Genomic DNA, 19,046 nt, shown 5'->3' on the forward strand with positions numbered 1-19,046 from the left:
CCATGATGCAGCGGATAAACTCAAGCGAGTTAGATTATCTAGGAAGCTAATTGTGGCAAAAGGAATATTTTAGTGAAAACTTTAGCGACAGCCAAGAAAACCAACACTATTCCCTTTGTTTTGTCTCAGAAACCATACTTAACTGAAATTATGCTCATCAATTTTGACAGGGACTGGGTTGATAAAGCTCTACACACCAATTTGAACGAAGCAGTTCTGCCTAATTAGGTGCTATATGGATCCGCTTTGTTATGGAACAATTCAATTTAATTGCCACTGATTAATCTGTTTTGATTGCTTTTCGTCGTTTTATTTTGTATTAACTTAATTAAAAATAAACATGTTTTTTTTGCAAAAGTAAAGAGCAAAGCTATGTCTTGAGCAGAACAAAAAAAAACTACCCGAGATTAAATTGAACTATGAATTAAAAGTTAAAAGAAACTTAATAAAAATGAAATATTAGACTTAATAAAAATGGAACTAATAATGAACACATAATGTACCAAAAACAAGACTGATATTCAACTGGGAAGTCGTCCCCCTTGTACCCCAATTGTAGTTTAAAAATAGATATTAAAAGACAAATATTAAAGTTAAAATTTTTATGGAATTTCTCTTATCATTATAAGATCGATAAATAAATATAAGTAGAACCCTCTTATCCAATACTAAACTAACATAATTTATTCATGGATTATTGATCCACTAACGAGTCAATGACACCTCTTTCAAGGTCAATCAGGGTGTGTTTCTAAGTGTATTGACTCCGGGACGAAGTTTGCACATGCGCACTGAAAACTAACGGGGCAATGTATTTATCCGCTAACGGGAACAGGATCACGTGTCTCTTTCTAGGTCAATCAGGGGATGTTTCTAAATGTATTGATCCGCTAACGGGTTAGGATCACGGTTCTCTTTCTAGCTCAATCAAGGAGTTACGTAAGGTATTGATTCAATAGAGGGGACAGGATTTCTGAGAAATTGATTTGCATAATCGGTGGAGAATTCTATCATGAGGGGATTTCATTTTTAAATATGGCTTGTCAGGTCTTTAGGTCTGAGAGATAAATTAATATTCTATTTTTAAATGTGGCTTCTCTGGTCATTAAGTCTGAGAGATAAATTGAATATATTTTACGCGGGAAATGGTTCCCTGGGAATTTCAAATTTAACAGCGGACACGCAAAAACAAAACAAAGGAACACGCAGAAATTACTTTTAGGGGATTATTTTGGCGAAACAATTTGAGACATTTTAGGGATTTTTTGGGCGAAACAGTTTGAGACATTTTAGAAGATGATTTGGGGTGAAACTCTGTGGTTGTTATAATACAGAAGTTCCATTTGAACAGTGTTGTAAGGTCCTCGGGTAGGGGGGCCCTTTGGGGGCCCGGGGGTAAGGGGGACCCTTTGGGGTTGCGGTAGGGGACCTTACAACACTTCAAATGGAACTTGTGTATTATAACAACCACAGAGTTTCACCCCAAATCATCTTCTAAAATGTCTCAAACTGTTTCGCCCAAATAATCCCCTAAAAGTAATTTCTGCGTGTTCCTTTGCTTTGGCATCCCTGCGCTTTTACATTTGAAATTCCCAAAAAACCATTTCCTGCGTAAAGTATATTCAATTTATCTCTCAGACTTAATGACCAGAGAAGCCATATTTAAAAATAGAATATAAATTTATCTCTCAGACTTAAAGACCTGAGAGGCCATATTTAAAAATGAAATCCCCTCATGATAGAATTCCCCGCCAATTATGCTAATCCATTTCTCAGAAATCATGTCCCCTCTATTGAATCAATACCTTACGTAACTCCCTGAGTGAGCTAGAAAGAGACACATGATTTTGTCCCTTGGCGAATAAATACATTTAGAAACATCCCCCTGAATGGCTTATATAGAGACGTGATCCTGTTCCCGTTAGTCGATCTAAACACTGCACTGGTTGATTTCAGTGCGCATGTGTAAACTTCTCCCTAGAATCAATACAGTCATAAACACACCCTGAATGAGCTTAAAAAAGTTGTCATTGGCCCATTAGTAGATCAATTATCCATCAATAATCCATATCAGCCTGATATGCATCAGGCTGATATGCATCAGGCTGATAGTTCTATCAGGCTGATCTACACTAAAGTTCCATTAATATTTTCTTCATTTTAAACAAGCTCCTTTAAAACAAATAGATTTGACATTGCAAAACTTCACTTCAAAGAATAACATGGATTTAAAAAAATAAATTAAAACTATTCATTTTCAAAATGTAATTTAGGCATCATTGCTCTATGTTTAAATGAAATAGACTGAAAAAGAAGAATTCAGTTATAAAACTGTTTTTTTAAACATATATATTTTCTTTTGTGTGATCTTGATTGTTATTGGAATTTTAGTTTTCAATTATTATAGTTTTATATAATAATCAATTTAAAAATTAATTCGGTTTGAATTAATTCAAACCAAATGACGTCCCATGACTAATCAATGTTCACAAAAAATTATGCTTTTTTCGTTTTTCTTTCGTTTACAAATTCTAAACTGTATTTTGCTGAAAACAATATGTATTTTCAATATTTTAATTTTATAGGGTCATATCTAGGATTTCCTGGGGGATGAGGGTAAATTTTTTTTAGGGAAGGTGGTATTTATAAAAAAAAAACCTTAACAAACGTATCAAAATTTGTTTATATGCATTTTTGTAGTGTTTTTACGAGTTTAGGTTAACCTTTGGGCAAGGGGCGAGAGGTAGCTGAAGCCTAGTAACACCTTTATGGAAGCTTTGTTTTGGATATTTTTTTCGAGGTGACTTACAAAAACAACAACTGCAAAACGCTAAAAATTTGTTAATTTGCATTATTGTAGCTTCTTTACGAGTAGAATTTAACCTTTGGGCGATGAAGGGGGGGGGGCGTGAGCTGAAGCCCGGTGAACCCTTTATTGTGTATACGGCCTCGAGTTTTTATTTGATAAAATATCTTTTTTTTCTTTCGCTTTGAAATCGCTTAAAATATATATAGTGCTCTCAGTAAAGCGCGAATAACACTCGCACCATAATTGGGGTGCAGTGGGGACTAATTCCCAGTTCATAGATCATGTAATGCCCTGTAATAATCTATTAGTATATCTAGTATATCTAGTAAGAGTGACATATGGTGAAATGCATGGGAAATATAGAATTCGGGCTATATGCTTTAACATTAAGGGGGGGGGGGGGGTAAATTACTTAAAAAAACTAAAATACTTACTTTTATGATTCCTAAAAGTGCTCCACTTTGCTTAACCACCCCTCCCCCCAGTGTGGAAATATATAGCTAATGTACTATTGTGCAGATTCCCATGCTGTTTGCCATATACGTCACTATACATTTCTATACTATCCGATGACAATACATTGCATATTTATAATATACTATTCCATACGTATACCCTATACCGTTTCATTATTCATTTTTTCAGATCTTTTGAAGCGTGCTGCACCATCAAGGGTTATAAACTACGGCAGCGTTGTTCATTGGCGTGCACGAGAATTGGATATAGATAACCTGAATTTCCAAAAAGGAGGGGCTGGTTATTTCAAAATCTATGGTACTTCTAAACTGTGCGTGATGTTGTTCACAAGAGAGCTGGCAAGACGTCTTCAGGGCACTGGAGTGGTTGCCAACGTCCTCCATCCAGGTCTGACTGATACTCCCACCTATGATCGGCCACATCCATTCTGGTTTAGAGTTGTTAACTGGCTGCCAAGAAAGCTACTGTTCAAAGTAATTGTTTTTAATCACGAGGATTTTAATAGTTTTAATTATTTTACTTTTGTTTATTGAAACATTACAACTCGGCTGTGTAAATACGAAAGGCGTTAAGTCACATTTTCTAAAATGTTCAGTAGAAGCAAAAAACTTCTGGATAATATGATTCCGTATTTCTCTCGAGCTCTAATCGTGTCTTTTTGGCCATCTTATGGTGGGACTTACGTGACAATCTTCATGACCGTGGAAAAGTCGTGCACAACGATTTTTGGTCGGAATTTGGTTATAGCGCGTTTTGGGCCAATTCTAAAATTGACGATATCCCGAAAGCGAAAGATTCTGCGTGCATTCTGATTAAACCAGCCGATCATGCTCGCCTTATTTTAGTAAAATCGGTATGCTCATTTTTGACTGATATGTCACATAACGCCTTTCGTATTCCCATGGCTGCTGCTGTTTGCGGTTTCTTTTTCGGGAAAATATTCTATATATTTCTGAACACAACGACATATCCGAACGATTGAAATCATTTACGATTAGAAATATGAACCGAAAGATTGGAAAACGTTAAAGCTTGCTTTGTGTTTACGCATTTCCTTTTTATGTGTATTTGGACGAATTAATATAGTTTTGGATGGATTCTTTTTCAGGAAAATATTTGATGTTTCTCAGTTAGTTAAAACAGTTTCAATGGTAGGTAATACCCCTGGATAGAGCACCATTTCCTAATGGACAGGCTGGGAAAAAAATATCAAAAGAAAAAACACAACTAAACCAAAATAGTGACCAAGCTAGTATTTCGGAAGCTGTTATTTTTTTTTTTTTTGAATTTTGCCCTGTTCTCAACCATGTACGAGTTTCTTTTACCTGAGCTTCAGCTGAAAATTCCTCTAAACAAAAAAATTGATTGTTAACTTAATTAATTTTGACACAGTGCTTTTACACAATTAAGCTCCCGAATTACGCGGAAAAAGTAAGTAAGATAAGATTTATTCTTCATTAAATACACCTACAATAGTACATGTTATTATTCCCCCAAAGGCTCATTGGCCTGTAAGTAAAATTATAATGCCCATCATAATGCACAAAAGGACACTGGAGTAGTCCTGTGCTGGAGTAGGGAAGGAAAAAAAAAAAAAAAAAACGAATGAAAAATCAACATTTAACCAACAACAAGCCTATAGAAGACTTTCTATAGGAAAGTAGAATCAAATTTAGCCTTTTTTGAAACGACTCAGTTCTTATTTGGATTGCATCTAAGGGGCTAAACAGTCGAAGTAGGTAAATAATTTCTGACACCACACTGGCCAATCATGACAAAACGAAAAAATATTAAAGAAGAGAAAATCGAGGATTATACGAGCCAGTGAAAAATGTAGAATAAAATGCAAATATTTTGGTCAAGACCTCCGCTGTACCGTCCTCAGTGTACGATAATCAAATAAATTTACTAATAAAATCCAAGGATAATATAAAAAAAATCAAACCTTAAAACAAAACCCAACTAAAATTTAACGACCCTTTCCATGTAACGGTGAAAGCATAATGAAAATACAGTACTGAATGGCAATTCAATTTTTTAATTTATACAGAGCATTTTAAAAGTTAAACGCTTCTCAAGTAAACACCATCACAGATTAAGTTAGGCTGCAAAATATTATTTTGTTGTAAGTAAAAACGATCAGAATTAATTAGTTCAGTATAAATGGGGCTTAAACAGGTTTCTCCAGTGTCTCTATTGAGAACTACCTTTTGGTGAATGTACTTTTTTATCTCAATTGCCTCCCTGACAACTTACATGAGACCTTTAACGGGGGCAATAGTGGAAGTGTTGTCAAATAAAATGAAATGGTGTGGATTGTTATACACATGTTGAGCCAAGGCGGAATCAAAAGTCTCAGGCCTTTGGCATAGCTCCATAGCTTTGTCGATTGAGGACCCGTGCTCCAACTACCTCTCCCCCAATTTTTGGTGGGTTCTTCCAATATAGAAATAGCCGCAAGAACAGGGTATTTGCATTTCTCTTCCAACCACCCTCCTTGCGTTAAGAAAGGAGTAGTTATATCTTTAGTTGATCGTGTAATAAGAATTTGTTCAAAAGCTCACATAATCCCAGAAATGAATTATCTGAAGGACATATAAGTTTTGCGATGAATAACCCATCAAGTTAATGGAATCCATCATAGAAAAAAGACAAAAAAAGGCAGAAAAGGATTCATCATCTCCACAACCTCCAACAGATATTACCCCGTTAGTGGGTAATAAAAAGTCTACTGTTTTGCCCTATTTCCCAAATTAAGTGACAAACTGCAAAAAAAAAAAAAAAAAAAAAAAAAATAACTTAAATGTCACATTCAAAAATTCTAATAATTTAGAGCTATTTTAATAGCGGCAAAGATAAAACGAGCCTCATTTTGGGCATTGGTGTTTATAGGGTTCCATAGGGTTCCAAAAAAAAAAGTACATTCACCGAAAGTCAGCTCTCAATAGAGACACCGGAGAAACCTATTTAAGCCCCATTTACTCTGAGCTAATTAATTCTGATCGTTTTTACTTAAATCAACAAAATCATATTTTGCAACCTAACCTAATCTGTGGTGGTGTTTTACCTGGGAAGCGTTTAGCTTTTAAAATGCTCTGTATAAATAAAAAAAAATTGAATTGTCATTCAGTACTGTATTTTTATTCAGTTACCCTTTCACCGTTACATGAAAGGGTCGCCAAATTTTAGTTATGTTGTGTTTTAAGGTTTGATTTTCTTATATTATCCTTAGATTTTTATTAGTAAATTTATTTTATTATCGTGCACTGAGGACGGTAAAGCGGAGGTCTTGACCGAAATATTTGCATTTTAGTCTACATTTTTCACTGGCTCGTATAATCCTCGTTTTTCTCTTTTTTACTATTTTTTCGTTTTGTCCAAGTAGGTATGTCGCGTAATTATAAAAACACTTTCCAATGTTAGCAATATCACTTCGAGAGGAAAGCAAATAGATGTGAAAACAATAATTACTCTGAACAAAGAGCACTAGTCAGAAGACTTTTCCTTTTAAAGGATAGGGCTAATTATACCAATAATCATCAAGGAACAAGTGACGATAAAACTGAGGTCATTGCTAGACTCGAATAAACATTTATCAAGCTCCTTCTCATAAACACTTTAATGCCGTATCAGGATCCGAAAATTCAGCGCTGAAGTAATTACACCACTGGTCACTTGTAAGGACAGAATCACGACATGATTTGGATTTACCACGTTTGAACATTTTCTACATAGTTTGGGTAATTTTTAACACTTTAATCATAACACTATTTTCAAGAGCGTTGGTCATCATAAACACTTTTCAAGACCGTATCAGGCTCCGAAAATTCAGTGCTGAAGTAATTACACCACTGGTAACTTAAGGAAAGAGACAACGTGATTTGGGTTTACCACGTTTGAACATTTTCCACACAAATCTTGGGTCATATATGCCTTATAGGACACTGCGGCTATACAATTTACTGGATATCGTTTCAGGTCTTTCGTGAAATGTCTGTTTGAATAAAGGTGAAATTCGTTCACCGCACTGGTACGCAGCATACCACAGTCTAAAATTATGGATCCGAAATCTTAACTTGGCACACGACTTGGTGATCTCTGGATTGCTGGTCCTGCCAGGCTTTTCGGCTCCAACCCAGACTTTACGGACCGGTAAACCTTTTCAGCAACGTGTAGGGCATGCAGAATTTCAGCATAATGCATGTTGACTATAATCTGACTTTCAGAAAAGCTAATTCCAGACTTCTGAGACAGGAGCTGGAACGGTACTTTGATTTTCCCAAGGATTGCATCACTTACGCTTTGAAAAAAAAAACAGGCAGTCAATTTTGCCCGTGTTTCAGATTGCATGCCACTTGTTGGTATAACTTGATTTGAAGGGATCAGTTGGAGCTAACACTAAGAAAAGGGGTTGCTGATTGGCAGGTGATCTGATGTCTGGAATGAAGTATTAACTTTGGTTTTCAAGTTTTGCAGCATTTCAGGGGAGCGAAACATGAAATCAAGAGAAGGCGTGCTGCCAGAGCTATGAATGTATGTAAGTCTAAGCTCATTTTCAACTGGAACACAGACACAGAACACTGCTACGTAGAATATTTACTCTACTTCTAGAGTCACCAAACAGATTGCAGTTCAAGTCGCTGATCAATATGACTGCCAGATTGCTCAATTCTCAAAATGAGTGGCAAGAGTGCAAAAGAGCTCGGTACGCTTTATTCGAAACTCCACATTGGAGCTTGAATTGCGGTAATCTGGGGGAAGGTGCATTCAAAAGGAGGATTAGCAGGGTAATGTACTGTCGAATCACAATTCAATCTCATGATCTAAATTACCCTGCTGATCTCCCTTTGGGCGAAGCTTGGCAGAAGGTTTTTGGCAATTATCTAAGAAGTGTGAAAATGTTAGATACGACCTTTAATGTTAGATACGACCTTTAAGCATAAAAGTAACCATATAATGGTTTGTGTTAAAAATTTTTAATTGAAATCGAAATTTTATTAGATATTTCACTTATGATAAATGGCATTAATGATCAAATTCTAAATTTATTTAAGTTTAAATTGGCGGGAGCTAGATTTAATGAAACATTTTATTGGGGGCTATTTGGAGTAACCACTTCATCGGTAAATATATACTCGTTCCATATTCCTGGTGTTTCATATTTCTTGGTAAATTTAGCTTTTGAACATAAAATTAGGCTGCTTCTGCCTCCCAGCTGTTGCTAAAAATTTTCCCTCATCTCACAGAAACGAGAACATGTTACTAGCAATTCTTAGATACAGGAATTTGGAAATTCTAAAATGTAACTTTCCAGTTTAGAAAAAAAATACATGCAAGTGTCCTGTGGTGGACCATTAGACTAATAGTTTAATGGAGATACGTGGCCCATGTCTCAACCCAAACTGTCACAGGGTTGGCGCAAGAATCTTTATATTCGTGAGATGTCCTTAATCAGTGAATGGATGAACAAAGATGCATCCAGCCTTTCAAACTTCAAAGCAAGTCTGGAAATGCAATAAAAAAAAACTGTAAATACCAATAGATGTCTACAGTCAAAGTCTTTTTTTCAAAAACTCTTAGGACGGCGGAAACATTCCTGTTAATGGAATTTAAATTTTATGCTGAATAGCTTTAGGCTAAATAATTTGAGGCTGAACAGAAAGGCAGAAAGATTTTAGATTAAATGTCTTTATTTTGGTAGACACCTGAGGAAGGAGCTCAGACAACTATATACCTGGCTGTCGCCCCTGAAGCAGAACATATGTCTGGACAATATTTCACAGATTGTTCCGTGAGTAATTTAATTCTTTTTTTTATAAATTAAAGTTTATCTCTGTAACTGACAGTCGATAGGAAAGCTCAAAATTCATTTTACAAAAATTCCATCTAATCCTAACTGAGGTGCAACTGGGAATTTTTTCCACTGGAAATTCCCTTGTAACTGAACAGACTTACATTTATTGCTTTATTTACAATGATTATATTCATCAAATTTTGCATATTTAACATCTACTTTTAGAATATTCTATCATCTGCAATTTTTGTAAAATGAATAATTTGCTTTAACACATCGGAATTTTACAAAAAAAAAAAAATGAAAATGTGCTGTATAAGTATAGGCTGCTTGGTACAACACGAGTTTCTGATTTATTCATAATTAGACTGAGTCAACAATATATACCTTTTTTGGGGGGTGGGGATACCTAAGTTTATCAAAATAACAAACAAGGTGAAGTTTGCACCCACAAGAAACAATCATTAGTATTCTTAGATATTGGGCGGGGGGCTGAGCAGGATCTGCAGAAGTAGACTAATCATTCTATCTCTCTACATTTATATTAATTATTTCTATTATCTTTTGAGCCTTATTTTTACTTCTTGCTCTATTCATTGTTTATTTGAATTAATAGAGTTCAATCAGTTTTGAGCTAGACAGGGAGCTACTCAACACGGGAATGAGTAGATTGGTGTCATATTTCACAAGGGTTGACCTGAAAGGGCTGTGCGAAATGGGGTAAATTTACGTGGTTACCACTAATAGGTATTTGCAGTTGAGTAAAAACCCAGCAGAAAAGCACTTTTTGTCTTTATATAAGCTAATTTGAAATGTCGTTTACACTTCCTTGTCTGTTTCGTATAGATTTGAGGGGAATTGAAAAGAGTGTTCAGAATCATGAAGTGAGGATTTGTTGTAAAACATTATTTTTTTTCTATTTTTCTTAATCGCTCATTTGGACTTTCCATGGAAGAAGGAATAAGTAAGAAATTAAATAATAGTTGAAAAGAACATAAATCCAGGATGAAAATAAGGGGCGGGCGACGTTAGCCATTATAACATTCGATTCTTCAATTTCTCTATTTCAAAAGGACTAATTTTAATACCATTTTTAGAGTACTGCTATCAACATACATTAAATCTAGTAAAAAAAAACAAACATATGTTTGAAATAAAATTGCAAACGAAACACATTGCTCTTTTTTAACACACTACTCATAAACACAGTTTTTAGCCCATCAACTAAATTATGTAATTCAATTAGATTTTTTTTCCCGCTCATGCGTGTAGTGATGAAGGGGCAATGACCCACTCTTAGAAAAGGACACACAATAAAAGACAACTTTGAGACCTCAGGTCAATTGTATTAGTACCCATTGGTTCTCATATCTATTTTAGACTAATTAATTTTCAGTTTAATGAAGAAGATGTTGCTGGTAAATTTAAAGGGTCTTAATTTTTTACCATCACACTAAGTCATTGGGAAATCCCCTCCCCTGGCAAAATTCCAGGACGGCTTTGCATTATGTGGGTTAAACTAAATTTATGTGATTATATTAGGGTCTTTTAGCTCGTGATGTCGCGAAGGACCCCCAATGAGCTGCCTAGGGAAAAGAGGTAACGATAAAAATAGCTTTTGATATCTAAGCTCCACTCTATTTGCCCCCGTTTATCCTTAAATCTGTTAGTCACGTCATTTTTTCTTAGTTAAGATTTCTCCTGTTAACAGCTTTCACAAATTTGGGTTGAACAGCTACAATCTAATTAAATACTTTTTAATCATTCAACCGAATAAGGTGTGCTAGAAGTTAATTAGCGATGATCATTACCTTGCGCCAAATTTGTCGCAAAGCAGATGATTACAAACATATTCTATGAACTATAATCACAGAACTAGCTCTTTTTAAAAGTGTTACTTATGAAATGTCTATTGTTCTTATGTTGCCGCACAAATGTAAGTCTATCATAAACTTGTATTTGGGAGGGTAGACCGTTCTGGCAAAACCTTTCTGTTAGAATCCGTACGAAAAAAGCTCAGTATTTTATACCGAAAATTGTTTAAACGATTGATAGGTTGTAGAGACAATACTTGACTTTATCTATAGTTTACTCTCCCAAAGGACTCAGCGCGGACCCATATTTGGCTCGCAATATCCCGAGCTATAGTTATGAATGGTGTTTTGTACAGAGTTGTGGCATAATTTAATTTTTTTAATGTTATTTTTAAACTGCTATGTAGTTAACCAGTAACGGTTAAATCAACCAGTAATGGTTGACTTAATGATAACAAGGTTGAAGTGGTAGCTCAACTCCAATACGAAATGTGTCAGAGCCGATCGCAACCAAAAACTTAAAAAAAGTATTTCTAAAGAGTCAGTATAGAGGAGAACTTTTCCCAACTAATTATGGGTGTAAGAACATCTAATTTTGAACACGAATAGAAGTAAAATCAAAGTTGAAAAATAGTTTTATGAGCCAATAAGAGAAGTTTTACAAAGAAAATTAAAAAGCTACATTAAACCGAAGATGCACAGAAATCAAGTCAAATAAATTTTCGAGCGCAAAACTACGATATGTCACCATAAATAAATAAATGAAACCCAAAACGCACAGAAATTACATTCACATTTGAAAAGTCAAAAATCTGCTTTTGTAGAGCAGAATTTCGAAAATTCTTCTTTGTATTATCAGACAAATTAAACAAATCACAGGAATTTTTATTAGACAAGATCTGTTTTTCAATCACTTCGTGAGTCGACTTTAATTAGAACATCAGCTATTGGAATACTAGCATAAGTGACATCTATAATATTCTTTACCATCTATTAAAAAAGATGACCGAGTCATCCTATTAGAAACCTTGCTATTTTCCTGGTTTCCCTAACGGCTCCGTAGTTGCTCTATGTTTGTTCTAATCAATCTTTGAGAATCCCTATGAACTTAAAAAACTGAAGTATTTCTTTATTAATTATAAAATATCCGTCAATATTGTTCAAATCGACATCAAAACATATCAAAAGCTTAGAAATCGAACACGTAAAGGTGCGCATTTAACTTGAAACCTAAAAGCGAGCATTTATTAAACTCAGTCATGTGGTAGAATTGTTTAAAGACAGTACTGTAAAAGTTCGGACATACACAAATAGTATATATTCAATTCTTTAAAGTAACAAGCTTGTGTCAATACACAAGGTTTTGTTTCCAATGATTATACAAGGCGGGCTAACAATACAAGAGAAGCTGGTGAAATTCTTGTTTTCATCTTGTCGTCTTGTTATCAGCTATGCAGACATGCTTTCACTTTTAATAATTTTCCACAGTATTTTTGCGAATTTTTCAAATTTACTCCTTGTCCAGACAATATTTGTTTGCATTATGAAACATTATATACATTAGTGTACATTATAGAAAAGCAAGTATGAGGTATTTAACTCTTGATTATGGTCTACCAAGAACACCAAAAGTGTCAGCAGAAGCTCTTGTTTTTAATTTTCTAAAAAGAACTGAACCACTTCTATCAATTTTCAGTTGTCACTCGATCTTTTGTGTATCATTCGCATATATTAATTTAGGAACTACTTTCCCTAGTCAAATCTATGCAAAATTTGGCCGAAGCCCTGAATTCTGCTGAAAATATAATTTAGTTATTATTTTCAAGGCGAATGCCTAAAAGTGTTGTTTTGTTTTCTATTTTTATGGAAATGAAGCTTCGACTGGATGCGTTCTTTTTTTGTCAGCTTAGGTTTTCAAACTATCTGACATAATATCTGCATGTGTGAAACCTACTAACTAACTATTAATTTCATAACTTTTTGGCCATTTTGTTGTGTTTGTCATGGACTCTAGTAGGTATCTCGTTCCAAGTCTCAGTTAAACCAAAAAAAAATATGAAGCTTCTAAAATTATCTGAAGTTCTCAGCTCGACTTCATAAATTCATAAATTTTTAGTTTGATGAAAGGAAACGTCTGGGGAAAGGAAACCTACAAATGTCAAAAAACTACACACGTGTTTGTTGGAATGCTTAAGACGGGTGTGTGCGACAAGCCGTCTAAACGTCAAAGAAGTTATATTCATGAATATTTAATGGAATATGAAGCTGGTACATAAGATTACCTAATGAAAACCCGTCAATATACACTGAGAAAGCATAATTATTTGAAAACTAACAGTTTCCATTGTCCAAATCAACTTGGGGTAATCTTTCGGTGGCCGGTGTCTACCCCCCCCCAGCGATTACCCCCCGGAAACCCTCCCCCTCCCCCGTGGAAAATAAGGTTTTCCAAATTTAAAATTTTATTTGAGTTTTATTTTTTTTATTCCCGTAGGGGGAAAGGAATTTTTGTAATTGAGTATTATGTGCGTGCGACTCACTCAAGTTTACTCTGTGTAAAATTTGAGAACACTGGTCTTTTCGTTAGTTTCTTCATTACTTTAGAAATAAATTTAGGCTATAGATTTGCACATTAGGTGGGGGGAGGGGATAAAGTATAGCAGGTCTCCATGCAAAATGTGTTAGGTACAATTATTCAACGTATTAGATAGATAGATATGTATATTTTAAAACCAAATATACGGCCATGAACGCCAGTAAAATAACATAAATGAAAGGCAAAAATAACATAAACTTTGATCAGCGATCATCATAAAACAATCAAATTAAACACTACATTAACCTTATAATAGTACTTAATACTTGGAAAAACAGTCATTGAAAAAACAAAACAAAAACACTTAACACTAGGAAAAACACTTAAATGAAACATTACATTTACTTTATACTGCGATTTTTTTATTTTTTTTTTATTTTTTTTTTTTTTTTTTTTTTAAAAAAATTTCCAGATACCTCGCTGTTCTTCTGTAATTTTTTAGTGTCCATATACCTATAAACAATTTTTTTCCTACTTCAAACTGTCCAAATAATTTACCCCCGTTCCCCTTCCCCCCCCCCCTCCTTAGGTGCAAATATATAGCCAAAATTATGTATTTCCCATACATTCTGTCACTTGTCTTCGTTTTGTCTCGCGCTAATCTGAAAAAAAAAACTAACGAAGAAACCGGTTAGTTCTCAAGTCTGACACAGCGAAAACTTGAGTGAGTGGCGCATAATATACTACCGAAATTCCTTCCCCCTACGGAAATTAAAACAAATCAAACTCAAATAAAATTTTTAAATTTGGAAAGCCTTATTTTCCACGGGGGGGGAGGCATTTTCCGCGGGGGGGGGATTTTCCGCCGGGGGGGAGTATTTTCTGCGTGGGGTATTTTTTAAGAGGGGGGGGGGGTAAACGTCTGGAACCAATCTTTCAAGGCTTAAAAAAACTTGGACACTGGGTATTTGACATAATTTAAACTGTTAAACTGATTAAAAGTAGTTTTCACTGTTGTACAAAATTTTTTTGACAAAATTCTGAAAAATAAACATGAATTCGACTTATGACTCAGTTTACCGTTTCTATATTTGTAGCTAAGAGACTATCGATGCTGTCTGTCAAAAACATATTACTAGACAAATACTGATAATTTACGTTAGGTAAGGTTAGATAAGTTAGATGGCACTTGGGTGTTTGTTTATAAACGATTTTCAAGACAAAGAGAATAGACGCAAATATTTAAAAATGTGATATAAAAACTGGAAAAAGAAGGAAAAAAGTGAAAATAAAGCTTCTACCCCTGCAAAACATGTTAACTAGGATTATTTTCGATATTATGAAGTAAGAATCGTTTTCTCAACATGTTTACTTATGTTGAGGACCAACCCTTCATTTATTCCAAAAAAAAAACTTTAAAAGCGCATCAAAAATTTGTTTATGCATTTTTACGTTTTTACGAATCGGATAAAAATTTCAGGGGGGACTGAAACTCCCCAACACCCCTACCCCTAGATAATGCATTGTATGACACCTTGTTAATTTCATAGCTGTCTTCTATAAAATTATGAAAATTTAAGATGCGTCCTTTGTTTTGGGTCAGGCAATATATTGAGCTGTCGGGTAGCTAAACTATTTTTATTTTCTAGCCTGCTTCGTCTTCAAAGTTGTCTCAAGATCCTGCTATGGCTAAACGACTGTGGGATAAGTCTGCTGAGCTTGTTGGTCTCCGTGACAATGAAAGAAAAATTTAAGTCCTCGAAAACGAGGAATCTAAACTCTTACCTGGGAATCTTCAAAGATTTGTGATAATTTGCTACCTTTTTCTTCTCTTTTCTTTTGTTTTCACATGTTTTGCTGAGCCTATTGTAATAAAATGCGGTTGTTCATTTGTTTTAACCGACTATTTTTTATTAGATTTCTTCTGTGAAAAAAGAATTGGCATAAAAGAATTATTTTAGTCAGTGTCACTTGCTAGATACTGAAGTTCCTTTCTATTCTCTATTCTATTCAGCCTCTATTATATATTCTATTGAGTCTCTATTATCTATTCTATTGAGTCTCTATTCCTATTCCCTATTCTATTCAGCCTCTATTCTCTATTGTATTCAGTCTCTATTATCTAGTTTCTATTCTCTTCAGTCCATACTATTCAGTCTGTTTTCTCTAGTCTATTCAAGTCTCTATTCTCTATTTTATTCAGTGTCTAGTCTCCATTCTTTCTAATCTACTCTAGTTGGCATAAACGATGCTATGTCAGTGTCATCTGCTAAACTCTGAAGTTTCTTTCTATTCTCAATTCTGTGTAGTCTCTATTCGCTATTCTATTCAGTATCTATTATTTATTCTATTGAGTCTCTATTCTCTCTAGTTGACTCCTAGTCGGTATAAAATATTTATTTCAGTCAGTGTCACTTACTAGACTCTGAAGTTCCTTTCTGTTCTCTATTCTATTTATTCTCTATTCTGTCTATTCTACTCTAGTTGGCATAAAAAAGTTACTTCAGTCAGTGTCACTTGCCAGACTCTGAAGTTCCTTTCTATACTCTATTCTATTCAGTCTTTATACTCTAGTGTCTATTCTCTTTAGTGTCTATTCTATTCAGTGTCTAGTCTAATTCTCCCTGGTCTACTCTAGTCGGCATAAAAAAAATTAATTTTAGTCAGTATCATTTACTAGATCCTGAATTTCCTCCCAAGCCCCTAAATTATTACTCACTCCAGGCTTGTCGTCTATTCTACGTACACCGTTACGGTATATTCACACTCAACCGATCAGATCTAATGCTCCTAGCTTGCTGATTTCGAAGACCCGAACTGGCGAGGGGTAAGTAGTTACGATGTGGCTAAGGTTCTGCTGAGTCCTCAAAAAGTAAAATCTAGGTTATCTACTACTGCTACTAACAACTCACCGCAGCACCAAGCCGCCTGAGGCCAACACAGCTACGCACGCTCCTCCATCCCAATCTATTCAAAGCCTCCTTTTTTACATCCGCCCACGAAGTTCCCATTTCCTTTAAATCTGTCTTAATGACGTCCTCCCACCCCAGACGAGAACGACCTGCTTTCCATTTAGCCCTAGACGGCTGACCGAAAAGAACAATCTTCGGCAATCTGTCGTCCTTCATCCGCACAACCTGCCCTAGCCACCTCAACCTTTCTTTCATTATAGCCCTAGAGAGTGGTATTGAACCACACTTTTGAATAGACTATTGTTTGAAATACGGTCAGTCAGCCGAGTACCCAGAACAATCCTTAAGCAATTTCTCTGGAAAACATCTAGCAAATTTTCATCCACTTTTCGAGCGCCCACGTTTCAGAACCATACTTGATCACTGTCGTCACTGTAGCTTCCAATATTCTAATGTTAGTTTGCAGACTTATCTTCCAATTCTTCCAAACTTTTTTTAACTGTGAACAAACACCCTGAGCATTGGCTATTCTACTTTTGACATGTTCACTGCTCCCACCATCTTTACTAATAATACTACCATGGCAAGTGAAGCTGTCTACCTGATCAATCTTTTCATTATCCAACTTCACCTTTTCATCTTCACTTATTCCTAGCCTTAGTGACTTAGTCTTCTTAACATTAATTTTCAAAGCTAATATTGTACCCTGAACTCGCAGAATCTCTGAAACTTCATTCATTTTGCTCACACTTTCATCTAGGATGCTTAAATCATCAGAATAATCTAAGTCAAGGAGACTTTTTCCTCCCCATTTGATTCCGTGATCTTCCATTGACTTTCCTGGGCTCCTTAAGACAAAGTCCATCAAAATAATCCATATAAAGGGGGATAGAACACAACCCTGATTAACTCCTGATTTAATACAAAACCAGCTGCTAGCCTCATTTCCTACCTTACCGCAGCAGTGAAGCACTAATCACTTTAATGTATTTGTCTGGTATACTATACAAGGATAAAACCTTTACTAAAGCTCTTCTATCAACAGAATCGAACGCTTGCTCATAATCTATAAAACTGAGGACTGAGGACCATCTTACGCCCTGCCGCAGTTGTCCTCCCATAGAGGATCCTCCCGCGATGGTCTTCTGCATCACCATGCAATTTAACCCATTACTGGGAGAAGGTTTGTAACTCCTGGGACTTGCGGACAAACCAGTGGGCCCTTTTGAGTGTACATTTGAGGGGTCTTCTTCCTCCTCCGCCTGTATTTATGACCCCGGGTGAGGGTGCCCCAGTTTCTATTATGGGCCCCCAGGGACAAGGTCCCCCCTTGGTCCGTGCCTCTTGTAGAGGTACCCTACATATCTGCAGGGCGTTCCCCTATCGCCACCTGGGGACACGCTAAATGGCCTGGGGGAGGTTATCTCATGATTATGTTACATTGCTTAAAGAATACAATTAAGAATGTGACTCTAATGAGTTACAGACAAGCAATCAAATAAATAATACGTACAATCGAAGCAAACTGATCCTTCTAAAAAAAGAAAACGTAGTGTAGTGGTACCGTGTAACAATAAACTTGAAACAGCACAGTTTCTCTATTTTCTCGACCTTATACGGTATTTTTACCAGCCACAATTTTGAGCTTTCATGTCAATTTCTTATCCTACAGCTCTTTCGACGTGCGAGAAGTTGATGCTCATCATAATGTCCTCGACATCCGGTAAATTTCATCTTGTCTACGTATTCTATTTCTTCAAATTCCAGAATTAGGATTATTAAATTATTTTTATTTTATTAGACTATTTAATTTAGTTGACCCTATCTATTACTTGTCAGTGCCATACCGAAAGTCGAGACACCCATGTCTCGTAATCAACTAAGGCTTCCATAGATCCGTACCAATATAGTTGCATAAGAGGCAGTAGCACGGCAGTATATCTAGTGCGAATGTACCACTTAATCATCAAGTGGTTAGACACCTCTGATAGTATTTATTTTCTTTTGGTTGACTACGGAAAAACGCTTGATCTTATCAAATACCTGACCGCACTTACAAATCTGATAGAGATGGGAGTTAAAATCAAATACGACGATTGGTGAAAGAATTTCTAGGGGGAAGATGGCAATGAATTTACCTTCGTTTACCGAAAATACCTGCTCTTTGCGGTCAGAACTAACCTGTTGCTGCCCCCTAGGAATGAAACTAGCTGCTCCTTTATTACTTGCCGTCATCAACCCAATCTTAACAGAATTTAAAGAGTGTTTTAAGTCGGTTGATGGCTTGTCAGCACTTCTCAAGTATACGTTCCAAAATGCGGTAGCAAAAAACAGTGACCCGCCTCTTCACGGACCGTCAACCTGTGTCAATCGAATAGCCTACAAAGGGATGAATATAAACTGAAAGTTATACGATTCAATTCCCTCAAGCAAGAAGTTACAATCCCAGATGTGCCGTTTCCCACTGTTTCCTCTGCAATAATACCGGGCGTATAACATGTACAAGTAATTGCTCGTTTAAGCTACATGTAGAAAATATTGTACGTAAGGGTCGCTACTTAATCTAGAGTTTAACAACTATGCATAGGTTGGGCTTCTCGGATTGCCAACTCAAGCTGGGCCATACTACCTACATCAGACATATTTTCAAGTGTTACTATCCCGTTTGGTATCCCTAAACTCAAATCATTGCTTACTTGTTAGC

General features: G+C 35.6%; 1 protein-coding gene across 1 annotated transcript in view; it reads left to right on the top strand.

Moving 5' to 3' along the window:
- Positions 1-15,324, top strand: part of LOC148949752 (retinol dehydrogenase 13-like) — a 52,415-nt gene extending 37,091 nt beyond the window's left edge. Inside the window, exons 5-7 of the mRNA XM_089093720.1 lie at positions 3,455-3,759; positions 8,988-9,077; positions 15,080-15,324. Coding sequence (XP_088949846.1) covers positions 3,455-3,759; positions 8,988-9,077; positions 15,080-15,184 — 500 coding nt within the window. The 3' untranslated portion in view covers positions 15,185-15,324. The remainder of the gene's footprint in view (positions 1-3,454; positions 3,760-8,987; positions 9,078-15,079) is intronic.
- Positions 15,325-19,046: the final 3,722 nt, after the last annotated feature.

Source organism: Artemia sp. Qi Xiang Cuo, chromosome 8, assembly GCF_049724085.1.
Source record: "Artemia sp. Qi Xiang Cuo chromosome 8, ASM4972408v1, whole genome shotgun sequence".
NCBI lineage: Eukaryota > Metazoa > Arthropoda > Branchiopoda > Anostraca > Artemiidae > Artemia > Artemia sp. Qi Xiang Cuo.